This window comes from Coturnix japonica, chromosome 2 (assembly GCF_001577835.2).
Source record: "Coturnix japonica isolate 7356 chromosome 2, Coturnix japonica 2.1, whole genome shotgun sequence".
NCBI classification, from domain to species: Eukaryota; Metazoa; Chordata; class Aves; order Galliformes; family Phasianidae; genus Coturnix; species Coturnix japonica.
In genome coordinates, this window is record NC_029517.1 from 116,884,716 (window position 1) to 116,903,502 (window position 18,787).

Sequence of the window (18,787 nt, forward strand, 5' to 3'; positions counted from 1 at the left end):
GATCCTTGGGTTATCTTGGTAATTTGGTGTGCAAAGCTCTTTCCAAAGTGTTTCCTGCTCTGCCTCTTGTTCAGGTCCCTCCTGCTGGCACAGCCGGAGCATAGGGATGTGCTGCACCGAAACAGTGCTCTGCAGAACTGCTGCTTGTTTGCATAGCTGACTGACAGCAATGGGGAGCTGCTGCTTCCAGAAGGATGGAGAAAGAATGGAAGGTGGCAGAGAAGCCAAGCCATACTTACACAGCAGGAATGTGTGAGCTTGCTCTGTAGCCTGCAGCATCTTCCAGATGTTCACTCACTGCTGCCTAGTGGAGCTGAGGGTGGTACTGGGATGCTCCAGCATCATTTGGCTGGCAATGACGGGCATAAAGAGCAACAGTGGTAAAGGGCTGTGGGCCTCTACGCCTCGTTATGGTTAGATGGAATTTTGTAAAAGCTTTATTTTGTGTCTCATGACAATATTCACTGTTGGTGTTCTGTATGCTGTGACTAATTAGTCCAAAAAGAGAGTCTGTGTTCCTCATACTGAATGACTCTGGGGAATCAGAAGGGCATGCCTAGCATTGGGGTGGAGCCTCACTCATAGAGCTGAAGCTGCTGGAGCTGATCACGCTTCTTGTGGTAAATAGTAGGAAGAGGGACTGTGGTGACAGGTCCTGCAGCCTCGCAGGAATGGCTTTGTGGAGCCAAATAAGTTACACTGAAGATTTAATGCTTATGTCATCTGCGTTTCTGAAGGGCTTTCTTTGGACTGGCTAGAGTATGACCCATGGCACTGCATACACATACGTAGTAGGAATGTGTCTTGTGAATTAGTGTCTTCTAGAAAAAGTCAGATAGTGGTTGCTGTAAAAAGTTAAATATATATTTCTAATATATCTAAAAACTGCACAATTGATTCTCCAGTTCTTGTCTTAGTTTCCTGAATAAACTACATTAGTTGGCCTAAAATAAAAATGGTACATTATAAAGTAACAGCATTATTATAAACAAATGCCTTGCAGTACTGTTTTAACAGTGACATTTTATGTGCTTGTTTTGTGCTTTTGTCATAAACACATTTAAATATGCCACTATTTCAGTGTAGTTTAATCTGTTAGTCATTTTTATTATTTCCTTAATTAAAGAAATTAATTATCCTTTTGTGGCATTGGATTATACAAAACTTTCTCATTTCACAAGACCATTTCCTTTCACCATTTAAAATTTAAAATATATATTCACTGTATCTCCTTTGTAGCAGATGTTCTGTTATGGGGATTTGGAATAAATCTTGTCCCTCTGCTCAGTTTGCTTTTAGTAGAATTCAGCTGAGGGCTGCGCAGCAATAAGGCCTTGTCTCGGTGCTTCTGCTATGCTGCTTGTGTAATTTCATATTATAACAAATGGTTATTTAATTCTTCTCTTACTTGGAAGTGTAGTTAACACCTTACTGCACAGCTTAGTGATATTTTACAAATGACCAGCTGAAATTCCTGTCATCCAGTAGGACATATGACAGAGCACTGCATGTGACTAGATAATAGCAAACTGTTGATCAATAACTCTTCCGAAAGTTCTTCAACTAAACTGGGGTTATTAATCATTTAACACCTAGAAGTAGGTCATTATTCCTCATGATGCTTTTTTAGTTGCCTTTTGTCATAAAATGCCCTTTTTTAAAGAAGCTGTGGTTGGGTATCTGACAGGAGTTTTTGGTCAAAGATGCAAAGCACTATGCAGAAAGCAGTAACGGGCTGTTGGCAGGATGTGACTGTGGGTCGCTAATCTTACCTTGATTAGTTAATTGAAATAGCTTAATGCTGCCCCATTGATTCAATCTCTAGTGGATGATGTGGCTTCAAAAGGCAGGAAGTGGTGTCACCTGTAAGGGTGGTGACTGGTTTCTGTAGGAATCCGGGAATGCTGTTGCTTTGCTGCGTTACTGGGTGCAGAAACACGGCAAAGGTTGCCTGGCTCCAGTGGACCAAGTGCTCTCAGCTCAGCCACACCTCAGTCTGAAGTGCTCCCTGTAGCAATAACCCTGTTTATTTCATGAGCTGTTCTAGGAGGATAAGTTTCAAATACTTGGCAATTTGCTCTACTTTAATTTCTTTATGATGTTAAAGTTTCACACGTAGCTCTGTTCCTGTCTTCTGAGGAAGGCAAATTCTGTATTTCTGTAATAGAGTTCTGCAGTGGTAGGAGGACATGTTTTGTGTAGGTGGGAAAAAAAGGAGAAGCCAGAAATATTCTCAGAAGCCTTTATAGATTGTAATGGGTGAAATAGCAGCTTGAAACTCCTGTACCCTCACATCTATCTGAGATTAGGGAAAATACTGTCTCTATCACATAATCAGAATTTGCTGTGTGCTATGTGGCCATATTCCTGTGGGCATGTAACTCTTTGCTGTTGTAATTGTGAATAATAATCACAGAATGGTTTGGATGGAAGGGACTTTAAAGCTCATCCTGTTCCATCCCCGTGCCATAAGCAGGGCTGCTGACCCCCAGCACAGGCTGCCTAGGTCCCCATCCACTATGGCCTTGAGCAGCTTCAGGGATGGGGCACCCACAGCTCTCTGGGCAGCCTCTTGGAGTGCCTCACCACCCTGTGAGTAAAGAATTTCTACCTCTTTTCCAGGCTGAATGACCCCAACTCCCTCAGCCTTTCTTCATAGGAGAGGTGTTCCAGCCATCTGATTATCGTTGTGGCCTCCTCTGGACCCACTCCAACAACTCCACATCCTTCTTGAGCTGGAGACTCCAGGTCTGGATGCGGTGTTGCCAGTGGGTGCTCATAAGCACAGACCAGAAGGGAAAATCCCTTCCATCTCTTTGCTGCCACCCTCTGTTGATGCAGTCCAGGATACTGCTGACCTTACAGACTGCAAGTGTACACTGCTGGCTCATGTCCAGCTTTTCATTAACTGGAACCCCCAAATCCTTCTCTGCAGAGCTGCTTTCAGTGAATTTTCACTGTCTGGGATTTCCCTGATGCAGGTAAATCCCTGCACCAGTAGCATTAATTCTAAACATACAGCAGTTTTAACAAATACAAGTGCAAAGTGTTCAAGAGATGAGAAGCTGTAGATGAGCAAGATTCAGGTGAATCCTGTGTAATTTCCTTCTTGCACACATCGCGTGTAACGTAGATATAATTCAATATAGTATTTTTGGTTGCACACTGAACATGTTTTATCTGGAGGAGTGAAGTAGTACTCACTTCTCTGTTGGTCTCCCCCCTGCTGTGCTGTGAGACATTACATCTCTTTAGATTCACCACAGGTATGCCCTCAGCTGTGTGACAGCCAGGCAGCCAGCCTTTGCCCTGCTCTTCCAAAGGTTTGGCAGAGCTGCAGTTCAGCCTCAGCACTGTCTGCTGCAGCTCACTGTGCAGAACAGTCCTTGGGTATCTACAGGAGATGGGGTGGGGTGGCTGCTGCCCGTCATTAGCACAAAATGCTGATGACAAGGGTCATTTACAGGAAGTTTGCTGTAATTCTGTGGAGACGTGGATGTTTCCAGTTCCTATAACTATAAGGATATTGTCATTGTTGGACCACTCTACTGTTGGGCTGTTGTTAAAGGACTTTGTAGTGGTGAGATATGTAGGGTATCAACAATTTATTGATGGAAGTGTATTGTAAGATTTGTGTCCTGGTGTTATTGTTCACATTTGGTCAGTTAAAACAAATTGGTGCAGATTATGAGGACATGGTGGATTCTGAGGACAGGCTGAGGGAGTTGGGTTTGTTCAGCCTGGAGAAGAGAAGGTTGCGGGGTGACCTCATTGCAGCCTTTCAATACCTGAAGGGAACCTACATCCAGAAGGGGAGTAAACTCCCCTTTCAAGAGACAGGTTCAAGACCAGGTTGGACGGGGCCCTGGGCAACCTGATCTAGTAAAGGTGTATGTTTGGTGGCCCTGCCAGGCAGGGGGGTTGGAACTACGTGATCCTTGAGGTCCCTTCCAACCCGGGTCATTCTGTGATTCTGTGATTAGTGCAGCTGTTAAGTCTGTAAATAAAAAGAGCTTGTTATTTCTGGTATAGAATAAGACAGGAATTTTGGAAGTAGAATAAAGAAAGGAAGTTTGTGAAGTGTGTTGTCTGAATTATAGCAAGCTGAGTACATACCATAAGGAAAGGTATTCGGGAATGCACGATATAAGGAAGTGGATTTGATAAAGACTCTCTGATAACTGTAGTTTGAGAGAAATAGCAAGCCTGGACTGCTTACATAGAATCCATTATGTGCTGCATGATTCTTTAATATAAGGTAGTTTGGAAGAGGCTCTCTCTCCTCAGTCATTTAGTTACTGCGGCTCTTCAGTGTACACAATTCCAGTTATAGGTGGATGTAATTGGGCTGTAAAAGCTAATGTCAGAGGCTTAATCCTGACACAGAATTAAATCAATGAGTTATTTGTGCAGAGAAATAAGTTTGCTGTGTTGTTTTCTATTGTGGGTTGGTTTTTTCCCCATTTTTCATTTCAACAGTGAAGTTAATTTCTTTGTAAAACAGTTTGAATTCAGTCCTGAAATGCATATTCCTCTTACAAACGAGGAATTAAATAAACAAAATCAGATTTTTTACTACCACAGTGGACAAATCCACACATAGCAGATTTTTAGGGTGTACTTTTACAATACTCATCAATTAACTATGAGTACATTTTATTGCTTTAGTCAAACCGAAATTGAAAGGAGGTTTTAATTGGAGTGATTATTAGCTGTCTCGAGTAGCAGATAAACTGGATATGCTTCGTCTGAAACTTGCAAGTTCTAATATCTGGAATGTTTAGTCTGGAAGTTTTGGCTAAGAGGGTCACTGTTACTGGGGCCTGGGTCTGTATGGCTGTCTTTGAAAACTGCAGTAGTTTCTTTGAAACTTCAAGGTGAAGTTCATTTCACTACTGCCTGCTTCATTTTGTACTCAGAAGTTGCACACAGGCATTCGAGTCTGATATTTCCATTTTGAGTGAGACGTATGAGTGTGCAGGAGGTTCACAGGGGGCAGACCTGAAAGGAAAGCCGCAGCACTATGGCTTGGCTCTGTGTTAGTCCGAGCATTGCACGGCACTGTGGCCATCACACATATAGGACCCTATATCTACGCTTTTCAATTACAGCCTGCTTTTCAGGCATTAAATCTTTGGTGGGTTTCTGTTGAAGTTTCCATGGAAATAAATATGAGGCACTACTTCTGGAGTGACCTATATATAAAATAGGATTTTCTGGAGGAGCCCATCCCTATCAGGAGTCAGTCCATACTTAGATTGTAGCCATGCTTGGAACATCAGGAAACTTCAAAGTTATTTGAGACAGAAAAGTATCTCAGAGATGAAGATGTTTCCAGATTACAGCTATACCCTATAAACAGTCTAGCCACTGTAATAATGAGTTGGCTAATTTTTGATATTTTAATGTAAAATACTGCTCTATTATCTAGTATATTGATGTTGTAGTGCACTCGGTTTATATAGAATCACCAAGGTTGGAAAAGACTTGCAAGATCACCTGGCTCGACTCTTTGTTACCTTAATCTGGATACATTCCAAGGCTTCAATGTTTTTCCTGTAGTGAGGAGCACAATGGTGAATGCTGTGCTCAAGGTGTGGCCCCACCAGTGCTGAGCATAGAATTCTTGAGGTCTTGTAAGGATCATTGTCTCAGAATTTTATAAAGGTGCCAGCAGTTAATAATGTTTAAATATCATCTGAACGTAGCATTTCAGGGAGAGCTTCGGATGAAAAAGAATGAAGGAAGTCATAATTTGGGAACTTTTTAAGCTTCAGCTTTTCTTTAATGAAGGGTTATGGGGAATGAAATAAAAAAGCTTCCTTTGGTGTTATTGTATTTGGATCTGTGTTGACTTTATCATCACACATTAGTGCTTCTGACCAAACACAGATGATAGCCTGACAATAAATGTAACATCCCTGCATTAAATTGTTTGATCACAAATCGTATTTAGAAGGAAAATACTAAAGTGTTCCATTTTGCATACTGATGTTCTTCCCTTATTCATACATTTCTAAGGGAATGTGAATGTGGTTTGGGTTCGAGTTCCCATTTTAGTATGCTTCTGCTTATTATTTATCATTTATTTTTTCAGAATCTTTTGTATATGCCATACTCTGTCTCTGAGTGATTCCTTTTTGGAAGTACACAATTGGTGAATAATTGCTACTGTGATTTGCAAGACATAAGACTAAAGATCTTGAAGTATAGTAACGTTTTTCTTACATTGATTGAAATAATAGAAAACAAAAGAATTGGAAATCTGCTAACATGGAATCTGTTATAAATAAATAAATAAAATAAAATTAAATAAAAACCCTTTGTGTCAAGGATGGTGTTGTTTTGTAAATGTAGAGGTAAGGGTTAGTGAAGATGTGAAATGAGTGAGGAGCGTTCCTTGGCATGTCAGGTTACGTGCTAAGTAGAGGAAGTATCTGTAGAATCCAGTTTGCGGTTGGACTTGATGATCCTTAAGGTCTTTTCCAACCTGAGCAATTCTACGATGCTGTGATTCTAATAGATCTTTTAAAATTACAAATACATTTGATTTTTGAAAATATTGGATAGTAGTTGCTCTCTGATACGGTACTTGAAGTCGTTCTAGTGGTAAAGTTCTGCCTTTTTAGTGTACAGGGAATTACAGTGGGAACCTTTTATTTAAAACAACTTGGTATGTAAATACCTGTAATGAAATTAGCACATAAAACATGGGGCAATGAAAGACTTCCCTTTTAGGAACCCAAATTTGGATTGCAAAATAAAAGGAAGTAAGCTTAATGTTATCCTATAAATTCTGATAGTCTTCTAATTGTTTTCATTCTTTGGGAAGTAAAAAATTGTTTTTATTTACTGGCAACCTTGGGAGGAATTTCTGAAACGTTTTCTTTGTAAGCACTGCAAATGTGATGTGTTGATTGAGATGCTTGTGTAGATTCTGTGTTCCAAGTCAATTGAGTCAACAGTCTTTAAGCTCAATGTAAGAGGAATTTGTTTCCTGTATGTGCTTAAGGATCTTATTACCCCCAGGGTCTCGCAGGTATATTGCACTGGTGTAGAAGAATGATTTTGCCTGTTTAAAAACAGGTGTGATGTAACGCATCTGCAACAGAACAAGACCTGGAAGAACTATGACTGATGGGTTTAAAATTTGCCTTGTTGATGCATTTCAGATTTTAGATTGACCACCTGTGTTCAGAGCAGATTATTTGTGAAAGTAGCTCTCTCCTCCTGACATGCCTGTAAGGTTTGCTTTTAAAAACGTAGAGGTTAAGAGAAAAGATGCAGAACAAAGAAGAGAATGAGAGCTGTTCAGCAGGGGAAATAATGCAGAAATACAGCTTGATCTGTCACACCTCATAATAGGGCTGTCAGCAAATGTAGTTTCTTTGGCAGATTCTTTCACTCTGCAGAAGGATGTAGTAGCATGAGATTTGGAGGAACGACTTTTGTCCTTTACTCTGGATGAGTATTTGAGTTATGCTGTCTCTCTTTACAAGGACATTTAGGTTCAGTGCTCATTGGTGGGGTAACTAATACTTGGATTTATCTGGAACATCCTTCTGGGAAAGAGTAAAGGCCACACTGAGTGTGAAATGGATGCTTGTTTTGTTAGGGCTGTCTTTATTTCCATAGCATTTCTTTCTCTCCAGGAGGAGATGGGAAAGGTGCACTGAGATAAACCTTTCTTGAAAAGAACACAACAGTTGATGGAAAAATAATTCCAAATCTTCCATCTAAAATATCTGAAGTTTCTTAGAATTTTGCTGCTCTGCTCACTTTCTTAACCTACTGCACGTGATTGTTCTTAATACAGTAACAGTGACTGTTGTTATTTTTGTTGTATAATAACTTTTTCCCCTAGTTTTTCTCTAACTTCTTTCATAAAGCGAACCTGGGCCCTGTAACACTTAATTAAAATACTTTCATTTTGTTCTTTTCTGTAAAAGGGTATCTGAAGAATTTTTACAAATTTTATCTTGGAAATTAGCTTATTCATTATGTTTAATTTTAGGAAATGGTGCTCTTGCAGAACATTCTGAAAATGTGCATATTTCAGGAGTGTCAACGGGTAAGTCATTTTTTGTAATGTTTAAATTTCATGCATGACTTAAATAGTAAATATTGAAAGCCACCTGGTATCTTATGAAGAGATATTTGGCTATAAAAATTATTACTGCCTTTTGCAGCATGTAATAAGGAATGAAGCAACTGGAACATGGAAAAATTCTCATAAGATAAAATTGATACCTGCATGCTCATGAACAGATTATGCCTTTCTTAGTGGACTGCTTAATTATTTTTCCATACAAACATTGAACTAAGAGAAAAGTTGGTTCAAGTTGAATTGATATTTTCTTTCCACAGTAAAGTTTTTTTTTTGTGAAATGAAATTTATTGAAATGTAATTTTGAACACTGCTCCTATCAAATAATATAAATCCAGGAGTTATGCGTTTCACCTGATTAGATTGAAGCAGTAACTGAAACTACTGTGCACTTGACTGCACAATTTATTTAATACAAGAAAAGAAAGAATTTTAGGACTCATGAAACTGAGAAACTGATGAGATGTTGGGAGAGTATGGGGCAAAATAGCAGCAAATGTTGCTCAAAGATTGCTTCATTCTTTTCCGGTCGCTCAGTCCTGGGCCTCTTCTGGGCTGCAGTCACAGCCGCCACTGTTCGGTATTGATGGTGTGACCATATGTCCAGTAAGGCAGTAGATGATACCAGTATACATTTCACTTTGTTCTTCGTTGTCAGCAGAGCTGCTGGTCATGCTTTACACTTCTGTGATACAGGCACTCGGAATATGGGTAGGATAGAAGCCTGACTCTGTTCATAGGGAAGCTGCTGCTAAGCCATGGAAATCAAAGTGATTTTGACACTTTTCTCATAAAGACAAAATGCTAATTCCTTTTTGACAACAGCCTGCATACCGTGCTGCAGGTATTATTGCAGTGTGGTTTTAAGCATTACATTAGCATTTGTGTACACAGTTCAATTTTTAGATAAATGTACTGTCAGCAAATGGTCTCTGTTACACCATACAACCTTCTTTTCACCTTCCATTGTTTGCCACGCAGAGACTGTGAGAAGGCTAATTACAGAAGATCTTTGCTATCCATTCTGGTGCTGCATCATCTCTAATGTTGTTTTTCAACAGTAATAATGCACCAAGTATCATATGTAGTTTATGGAACACTTAAGTAACAGCACGGGCACTTGCTGCTGTCGGAGCAATTGCTGCTGCATTGTATGAGATACCCTGAAAGCTGCATAGGTTTTCACAATGCTTTACTCTTTTATTTACTGCAGCAGGAATGTCACAAGTCACAATATAAGCAGAAAAGCATCTGCTGGGCAAGAGGTGAATGGAATTTTTGACTCTGCTTCCAGTCCTTTGGTCAGCAGACATGATCTCAATGTGTTACCTACAACAGCTGGTAGAGGGGGCTTTACCTCCTCAGAAGATCCAGTGAGGGCTTTCATTTAAAGTAAAACATAATTTAAGAAAATATATATTTCTGGCAGCGCTGTGTTCTGTAGAATGTATTTTTTTCCCCAGCCAAGAGGTTATATCATACATTAAGATAGATACATTATGAGTAACTTGAAAAATTGTGAGATAACATAAGGGGTTCTATTAATGAAAGCATGAAGAAAGTACACTGACAGACACAGTGACGTTTCCCTTATGGCCACGTGCCATATACATCTTACAACTTCATTGCGTAAGCCAGGAGTGAAAGAGGATGGACTCATGATTTTTTGGGTTCCTTTGAAACAATTTGGGTTTGCCAAAGGTGTTTAAACTTGGAGAGTATATATTTCATCAGGCAAACCTGGGCAGCTTTACATTTATCAAATCAATTTTAAGCAAAGGGTTTCTGTAAAATAGAGCCAAAGACAGCTGGCCTTTAATCTTTTTAAATCCAACTTTAACTTGATTTTGAAACCAAGCAGGAGATTTTCGTGGACAGTTGCTACTGGGAAGGAATTTAAAATGAAATTATTGTCTTGATGGTAGATTTCCTGTCGTGCTGCTGCTCTAAAACTACATGACCTACCTCACTAAATTATGTTTTAATAGCTGAGACTACTGTGGTCTTCAGTATTTATGCTTCTGCTGTATATTATATCTGCCAAGTTGCAGGTACTCATCTAATATATGAGCATGCTTCTTCTACCAACAGCAATAATGGAATGTTGTCTCTCGTGTATAAGCTATCACTACTGAACAACTGTTAATGCCTTTGAAATCTGAAAAGTTGAAAAATATTTTCCAGTCTGTTTTGGGGGTGTGTAGCACCGTAATTGTCACAACTGCAAAACCATGTTCCTGTTACCTCTGTTTTCAGGACTATTTGTATCGGAGAAAAAACTGCTTCACAACAATAAATTTGTGTGTGTATATATATATATATATATATATATATATATATATATACACACACACACGTGTGTGTGTGACTGTATATAGTGATTATTTCTTGTCTGTTATGTCCCTGGATTGCTGAGCAAAGGGCATTTTAAATTAAAGGTTATTCAGACTTACCTTGAGGCAAGGATGCTTACGCCTCCTTCCCCTGTAGTTCTCCAAATAAGACGTTCAGTGGCTCCTGAGAGCTACAAATGCAATAATTATCCTCCCTATTCATGGTTTAGACTTTATCATAACATTATTCCCTTTTTACTCTAAGCTGTTTTAAACACCTTCAGATCATTTATCCGGCTGCATTCATGTCCTTACCATGTCCAATATAATGCATGCCTTATCATCTTGTGGTTCACATTGAAAGCTAATTCTTTTATCTTTTCAACTAATCTCCTGGCATTACTGTGAAGATAAATCCCTAATCTCCCTCTCCCTGCTTTTCTGAAGTGACTTTTTTTTTTCTTTGACATGTTGTTCACTGTTGCTACAGGTACTTTACCTCTCTAGATCTTAATACAGAATTTTTGAATAACTTTCTTAATTATTTTCTCGTTAGAACTTGAAATTGGAATTTTGCACCATGAAGATTTCATTGACTCTCTTCCATTTACCAGCCAACAACCCATACGTAACTTATGGTCATGTTCTGTAATGTGGGGCAGTGAGCAAATTTCAGGAAGAAGGGAGTAAGGAAACCTTTTGTAAAATGGATTTCCTTGTAGATTTTTTTTTAAACCCACTTGGAGCAGAAAACCACATCAGCAGCTTATCCTCTCAGCAGCGTTTTTTGCACTCTAGCATGTGAAACATCCCATCCTAATGAAATTACTGCAATCTACTGAACAGACAAAGTAACAAACAGAATCACAGATTGTTAATAAAATAAAGGCTCACAGAAGAAAGAATGTAGAACAGGTAGGGCACACATGAGCAGAACTGCAGCAAAAATACAGTTGTGTATAGGGAATGGAGAGGAATGCAGGCAGACAACACCCACACAAACACGGTCTCACCTCTAATGTCTGGTAGCCACCAACATGAGGAAGGCTGAAGACATCTTGGAGTTGTGCAGCTTTTCATCTTCACTACAGTACAAGGCAACCTTCACAGTTTACTTTGGGTTTCTGTCTTTGTTACAACTTCATTTCCTTTTTCCTGACTGATTAAAATTCTGTTGTTTTTGTAAGTATTTTAAATGCTTTTTTGTTGTAAATGAATCCACAGCTACTCTGTTTTCCTCTGGTTTTCAAATTCCTATGGTTATTGGCAATTGAAATTTCAAGTGCAAAATCTCCACAATTCAGTGGGAAAATGTTTAACTTCATGTGTTGCTGGCTGAATTGCATTTTGGTTCCATGGATACCTGGATGTGCCTCGTATTCTTCAGGTTTACAAACAGATGAATAAAATATGGTAGATCACGTATTTGTCAAAAGCTTTAGAAGAAATATCCTAGTTTAGCAAGGGTTTAGAAATTGATTATAAAGGCTTGATATTGCCTTAATAATGAAGGTGCCTTGTGTAACTGTTTTATTTCAGAAGGTTGCTCTTGATTTTTAAAGCCATTCTGTGAAATTACTCTCTCAAAACGACAGCACTCCTGAATTGTAGCTTCCACACAGTCTTAACTTTTATAAATGTTTTGAGCAACGAGAGATTTCTTTTGTCTCATTAGTTGTAAGAAAGAGGGCTTAGTACATAAATGTATATCAAGCATGCAGGTATTCTGGGCTTATCATGAGCCTTCAGTCATGTTTTGCCCTCAGCTCCTTAGTGTTAGCTTTGGTGGAAACAGAATCACAGAATGACCAGGTTGGAAGGGACCTCAAGGATCATGAGTCTCCAGCCTCAGCCACCACAGACAGGGCCACCAGTCTCCACATTTAATACTAGACCAAGTTGGCCAGGGCCCTATCCAAACTGGCCTTGAATGTCTCCAGGGACAGGGGGCATCCACAACCTCTCTGGGCAGCCTGTGCCAGCACCTCACTACATAGTGGAGAACTGAAAGAGACAGATGTCCTATGTGAATGTATAGAAAACAGGGAGAAAGCAAGACAGCTGGTACTGCAGCTCTTCCTTTCTTCTTCTCCTTGGCTCTCCCAAATGAAAAACAAAAAAGGGGGGAGTAATAGACAAAAGAACCTTAAATACTAGTAAAATGCAAGTTCTCAGAGTGCTCTGAAAACACCAAGCTGCTTCTACAGCTGTTTTCCTTGTGGAGTTTCTTCCAAAGTTGTACAATAAGTAAATGTTGCTGCTTGTACTACTGCAGGGACTGGTCTGAGAAATTACAGCTGTCAGAGAGCCAACATAGGAAGTCTGCAAAGCTAATTGCATGTTAATTTATAGTTACTAGCTGCATTTGGAGCTTTCTGTTCAACACATACATGCTATATTATTATATTTTATATATTTAAAGTCTGCTTTGGAGGTGACCTTTCTAAAACAGAGTGAACATCTGTTGAATTGATTATTCTGGTGCTTTAGGATGAGGTTATCTCTTTCAAGTTGTTCTCAGGCAAATTTAAAAGCTTACTCAGAGGTTCTCAGTGACAAAATCAAATGTGTCAGTTCGTAAATATCCAAAAACAGGTGGATGTTCAAGTCGCATACATCACCTGCAGGTAATTTATTTAAAGCTGATCACTGTTTCAGTAGCAGCCAAGTATTGTGTGGATTTGCTTACCAACATCTGTAAGCTTGGTACAAAAGTGTTTTACACACACTTCACTTTTTTAGGTATGTTTTACTCTTACACCTATCAAAAAATGATGATTTCTTTCAACTTTTAATTGTGATGTTTTTCTTGTCAGTCCTTCCATTTCTTGCCTGAAGATATGCAAAGTGTATATCCAGATTGCTCATGCAAGAGTAATGTTCCAAAATATCGTGGTGTTCGAGCACCACCTATAGGGTCTCCTGAAAATTAAAGTAAGAAAGCTTCTACTGAATGGTGGGCAGTTCAAATACAATTCTGTTTATCTGCATTTTGAGGTTTTTCAGTGTATGAGGATGGCAGGTAGCTGAATTAAAGCCACTGCAGAAAGCTTCTCCTATAATTATAAAATAAGTAAGAATACAAATTGTTTGGTTATTCTGGTTGTGTATATTTTGTTTTATAAGCTTCCCAGGAAAGGTAGGTTTTCAAGTCCTTAATATTAATCTCTTGTAAAATTAACTTTAAGTATTTATAGATGAAGCATGCTGCACTCAGTGTTCTTTGCCTTCCAAGCTCTGGGAATCATTTGCATGAGGATCATTTCCATGTCAGGGGCTGGAAGGGGGTACTTAAACAGTGGCCAGACATTGCCTTTCTACGTAAGACAGGAATTGTCATCTACTCGATTATTTTGCTTTAATTTACATTCAACCTTTTAATATGTCAGTAAAAGGTGTAAATATATAGCTAAATTGCACGGGATGTCTGTGACAGCTAAAAGATACATTTAGGAAACAGTATTTCACTGAACAAAGATGTCAAATTCAGTATATATTAGTTTATGGGGCTTTTTAACGTGTGGTATGCTAACTGACGTTAGTATAAACTTCTGAAATTAAAACATTGAAGATCATCTTCCAGCGGACATTATACCCTGTGTCCACAGTAAGCTACTGTAGGTATTTGTTTTTTTATTAGTATCTCATCTGATGCTGTATGATTGTTTCGCTGATAAGTGCTGATGATCAATTATATTTTTAAAACCATTAGGAAAAAAGTCGGTCTAATTACTTTCTATATGTTTTCAATATATGTACTTTTTAGCTTGTGGAGATATTCCAGAACAAATTCGATCACCGAGTGGGACGATCACAAGTCCGGGGTGGCCCTCTGAGTATCCTGCCCGAATCAACTGTAGTTGGTATATCCATGCAAACCCAGGGGAGATCATTACCATAAGGTAACAATGGTCCCCTTATTAACCACGTGGACTGATGTACTGAGTAGACGTTTTAACTGCCAATTGTATGCACTAATTTCTTTTACCCTTCTTGTAAATGTGGGACTTGTGCTTTGTCCGTTTTTTTGACCTTTCATTTTTCCTGATTTACACTTACACAGCCATGTGGCATCTGTTGTCTGAACTTTCTGTGTTTCTGTGTTTATGAAAAAAAAACCATTTTCCTTTCAAACTATGACAACACGCAAGTTCTACTGAAAGCAGTAAGAGCTATTAGCTGATAGAAGCAGCATCCATTTCCATTCAGTAGTGCAGAAGCAAGAGAAACAAATATGGATGTTTCTAAAAATACTGTTCTAAATTTATATAAGTTAATGAGAGTGTCACTCTGGCTTTAAAAAGAAAAAAAAAATATTTAAAAATTAATATAAGAGATTTTAATAAGATTAGACTAAGAGGTTATAAGCAAAATGCTAACACACGTGACATATTGTAACAGCATCAGTATTAAATGGTACGTTGTAAAGCTGAAGTGAATCATTTCCACGCCCATTCCGTCCAGCTCACATATACTTTCAAAACTGTAGAGACTAGAATAACTTTCGATAAGCTCATTTATTTGATCTCTTTTTAATTTTTCTGAAATATGAGAATCTTGCATTCAAAAAGTATATGAAAAATTCTCTAATGCTTTGTTACTATGAAGTCTTACGCTGTGCCTAAAAGTGACAGCGAATAAATAGTAAAGCAATGAAGATAGTTGTGTTTTTTTGTAAATGCTGACTTCGCTCATGGTTTTAGGTAACTTGTAACATTTGGAAAAAAGAAAAAATGTAGTTTGGGTTCTCATTAGTTAATTCCCGTTACTGCCAAGAGGGAAATGGAGGCTTCTTTTGTCATTAAGATACAAATTAGTACTGCTTCATAGGCAATCTATACTCCCAATTATGAAACTGCATTAACTGCAGACTTACTTCAGTTTCTAGTGCAGAGCAGCTGACCTAGGAAGCAGCTCTTCATTATGAAGTATCTACTTTGACATCAGTTATTCCTTCAGCTACTCCTTTAAAGTACTTCTTTTTAATTCAGTCTTTCTACTAAATACTAAACTTGTGTAAACAGAATGCAAATTACATTGAACCGGTTGTCTATTGGAACACTTTCTAAAACTTTTCTTATCATTTATTTTTAATAAAACTTCTTTTTTTTTCCCACACTCTTTTTATTCTGCTCGTCTTCTTGGCATACATTTCACATTACATTTGTGGTTTACCTCTCTGTTGTCTGTGCTGACCTGCTTTGCCTGGCCTATCTCCCCTTCACACTTCATTACCATGGCAGCATGTCTTTATATAGCTGTAGTCAAAGCTCGGGTAATATCTTGCATGACATACCCGTTGGGTAGCTAAGTACTGTGACTAAGGGCAACTCTTAAAGTATAACTTTGAACGATTTAGCTGGACTTGCAATGTCAAGTCACGTCATTGGCAAAGTGTAGCATAAGCTAAAGTTATGCTGAAATTTGGTTTATATAAAATCATTTAGTAATATATGAATGTCATCAATGAGACTCAAAAATACAGTTTCAGGGAGATAATTATTTAAAATCTTGTGTTAAAATGAAAGATTTATTTATTTATTCATTATGTTAGTGAAACAGCTTTACTAGTTGTGAATGGAATGCAGTAATTGACAGAACAGATTCTTGCAGTCCACCGTAGCCTTCAAGGTTTAATCATATTCTCACAAGGGTCAAGAAGCCATTCTTTTTATTTCAGACCAGAAAAGTACTTTCATCTTATTTCCATTTTTATATCTAGAAGTTCATTATATTTGTTGTGTAATTTCCAGTTCAGAAGTGATTTTAACCTCTCTTTTCCTTCAGCTTTCAAGATTTTGATGTTCAGGGATCACGCCGATGCAGCTCAGATTGGTTAACAATTGGAAGCTACAAGAATATTGAAGGCTATAGAGCATGCGGCTCCTCCATTCCTTCACCATACATCTCTTCACAGGATCATGTTTGGATCAGATTTCATTCAGACGACAGCATCTCCAGAAAAGGGTTCAGATTAGCCTATTTTGCTGGTATGTTTCAAATGATACATAGTACAATTTCACATTTCATTTTATATTTTCTGATTTAAGAACTATTTCCTTACAGTAGGATATTGTATATGCATTTTGCATAGTGAGTTCAGGGTTTATTGAAATTAGGGAAAATTCATAGTTTGAAAAATATTTTAATCCCATACATAGCTTTGAATGCTTTGAATATTCAAAACAAGAATTAAACATTCACAATAATAGGCAGAATTAATGATTTTTGAGAAATAAATCAATTAATACTAGGCAACTGGAAGACATCTTGGTTGTTATTGCTTTTAGCTTAGCTTGTGTTTTGAATTTTTTCATTAAAATAAAATCAGTTTGTTAAATATTTGACCAGACTTCTGAGTAGCATAATATGTCACGAGAGAGAAGAAACTGTGCTTCATTGGGGATTTTTTAAAATATCATTTCTAATGAAAGTTGCATCTTATTTTCCCCATCTCTAGAATGTATACTCTCTTTAAAAAATAATAAAATCCTATTCGTACAGTAGATTACTTTAACCAAGTACAGATGTAGTTTTGCATGCGTGATTTTTTCTTGGATAATTCAAGCATAGATAGTCTACTTACCCGTGCTAGTAGTTTGAAAGTGTTCTGAGAGGGATTTTTGCTGTAGTAGCTGTGGCCCGCATTGAGAGTAAGAAGCCAGTCATGAATTAAGACTAGTTCAAGCCTTTTTTCTGGCTTTACAAGGAAGTAGGGTTTTACTTAATAGCATGATTGTGGTGTTCCACGTCCTCCTAACCAAAAATACTGCACTAGATTCTTTGTTTTTTTAAAATGCTTTTATGTTCTCTTGCTCATGTATGTTTATACTCCATTTTCTGACCTGTTCCTGTTCTCTGCATACGTACATTTAGTTCCTCCCCTATGTAGAACAATTCATACTCTTATACCTATCTATTGCTGTTTAAGTTCAAGAGTTCCACCAAGCTTCAGCAAAAGCTCTCGTGTTGTAGCCTAAATCAGGTTTGTCCCGATTTTGTATTCTGCAGCCTTTCTAATGGCTTTCTTTGCCCTGTCAGAGCTACTTCACAAATTTTTTAGTTTCCAGGAGGGCTTATCCTCCTCTGTCACCCAGAACCTGTAATAAAGTACCCCCTGTGCTTCAGCTCTTTGTAGTTTTGGGAGTAGTGCAGGCATCTTTTTGATGCTGACTCAGCTCTCAGGGCAGTGTTCCACCTGAGTTTTGCTTACAGTCTCATGAAAAAACATGACAGAAAGAAAAAGTTGCTGCCTAATGAGTAATCCTTCACTAACTGCTCAGTGCCCACAGACATGCTGTGATTCCGTGGGAGACATTGGCTTCTGCCCTGCTTATCTCCCATTATTCAGTGGCTCAGAGGAAAGGCAACATGCCTGCCCCAGAGGGGGCTTTGAAAAGAGCCCTGCCCTTCTGAATATGAGTGGGGATTGGGTTGGGAGGCAAGCCACCAGCTTGATAGAATTTCTAAAAATCCTTTCTTACCTTTTTCTACACCATACTTTTTCTTTTGTTAAGTTAATTGATTTTTTTTTTCTTGTTAGCATCATTCGGTATCACTCAGCACCTCAATGGAGATGTTTAACCCAGTGTTTCTGAAGGTCTTTTGAAAGTGTGTGTGTTTTTAAAAATGATCATTATGAAACTGTGGTTTGATCTTGGTCTATATTGAGAAGGTGATTTAGAAATACTTCATATTTGAGGTGGTGGTATTGTGTTTCAGAGATCAGAGTAGTCTTCTGATGTTGTAAAATAACAGTTGATCAATCTGCATGAATAGTCCTCTGACTGTCTCTGATTTCCATTGTGAACACACTAGCAATGCTAACCAAGGTTTGGCTGTGCACTTAGGTTTTTGATTTTTCCTCACTAGTGTTCATGCAGTGAGAAGTACTGCATGATAGCATCCACTACTCACTGGGCAAAATGTTCCAGTGCTTCACTAGCTTTATCATAAAAAAAATTCTTTCTTATAAGCAATCTAAGTCTCCCCTCCTTTATATTGAAACCATTTTTCTCTTGTTCTGTCACAACAGACACTGCTATAGAATCTGTCCATCCCATGCCCACAGACTTGATGTCATGTAGGCCATTGGGTTGTAAAAAACAACCCGAAGTTCTGGCAATAGCATCAGCCATGAGGCCAGATATTTAAAGATAAGACTCTTTGATTTTTCTTCCGTATCCTGTTCGTTCAGCTGTCATCCCAAGGCCCTGAAGTCCCTTTTGATAGCCCTTGACCCACATGTAGCTGCTTCATCTCTCCCTATATGGAAAAGCAGTAAGGGGCTGTGGTCTGTCAGCCATACCAGGCTAGGTAGTTTCCTGGTGACATCCCTCACCTGAGC

General features: G+C 38.4%; 1 protein-coding gene across 1 annotated transcript in view; it reads left to right on the forward strand.

The window, feature by feature from the left end:
• Positions 1-18,787, forward strand: part of LRP12 (LDL receptor related protein 12) — a 48,789-nt gene that overhangs the window by 20,667 nt on the left and 9,335 nt on the right. The window contains exons 2-4 of the mRNA XM_015856031.2: positions 8,015-8,071; positions 14,207-14,342; positions 16,228-16,430. Of these exons, the coding sequence (XP_015711517.2) occupies positions 8,015-8,071; positions 14,207-14,342; positions 16,228-16,430 (396 nt within the window). The remainder of the gene's footprint in view (positions 1-8,014; positions 8,072-14,206; positions 14,343-16,227; positions 16,431-18,787) is intronic.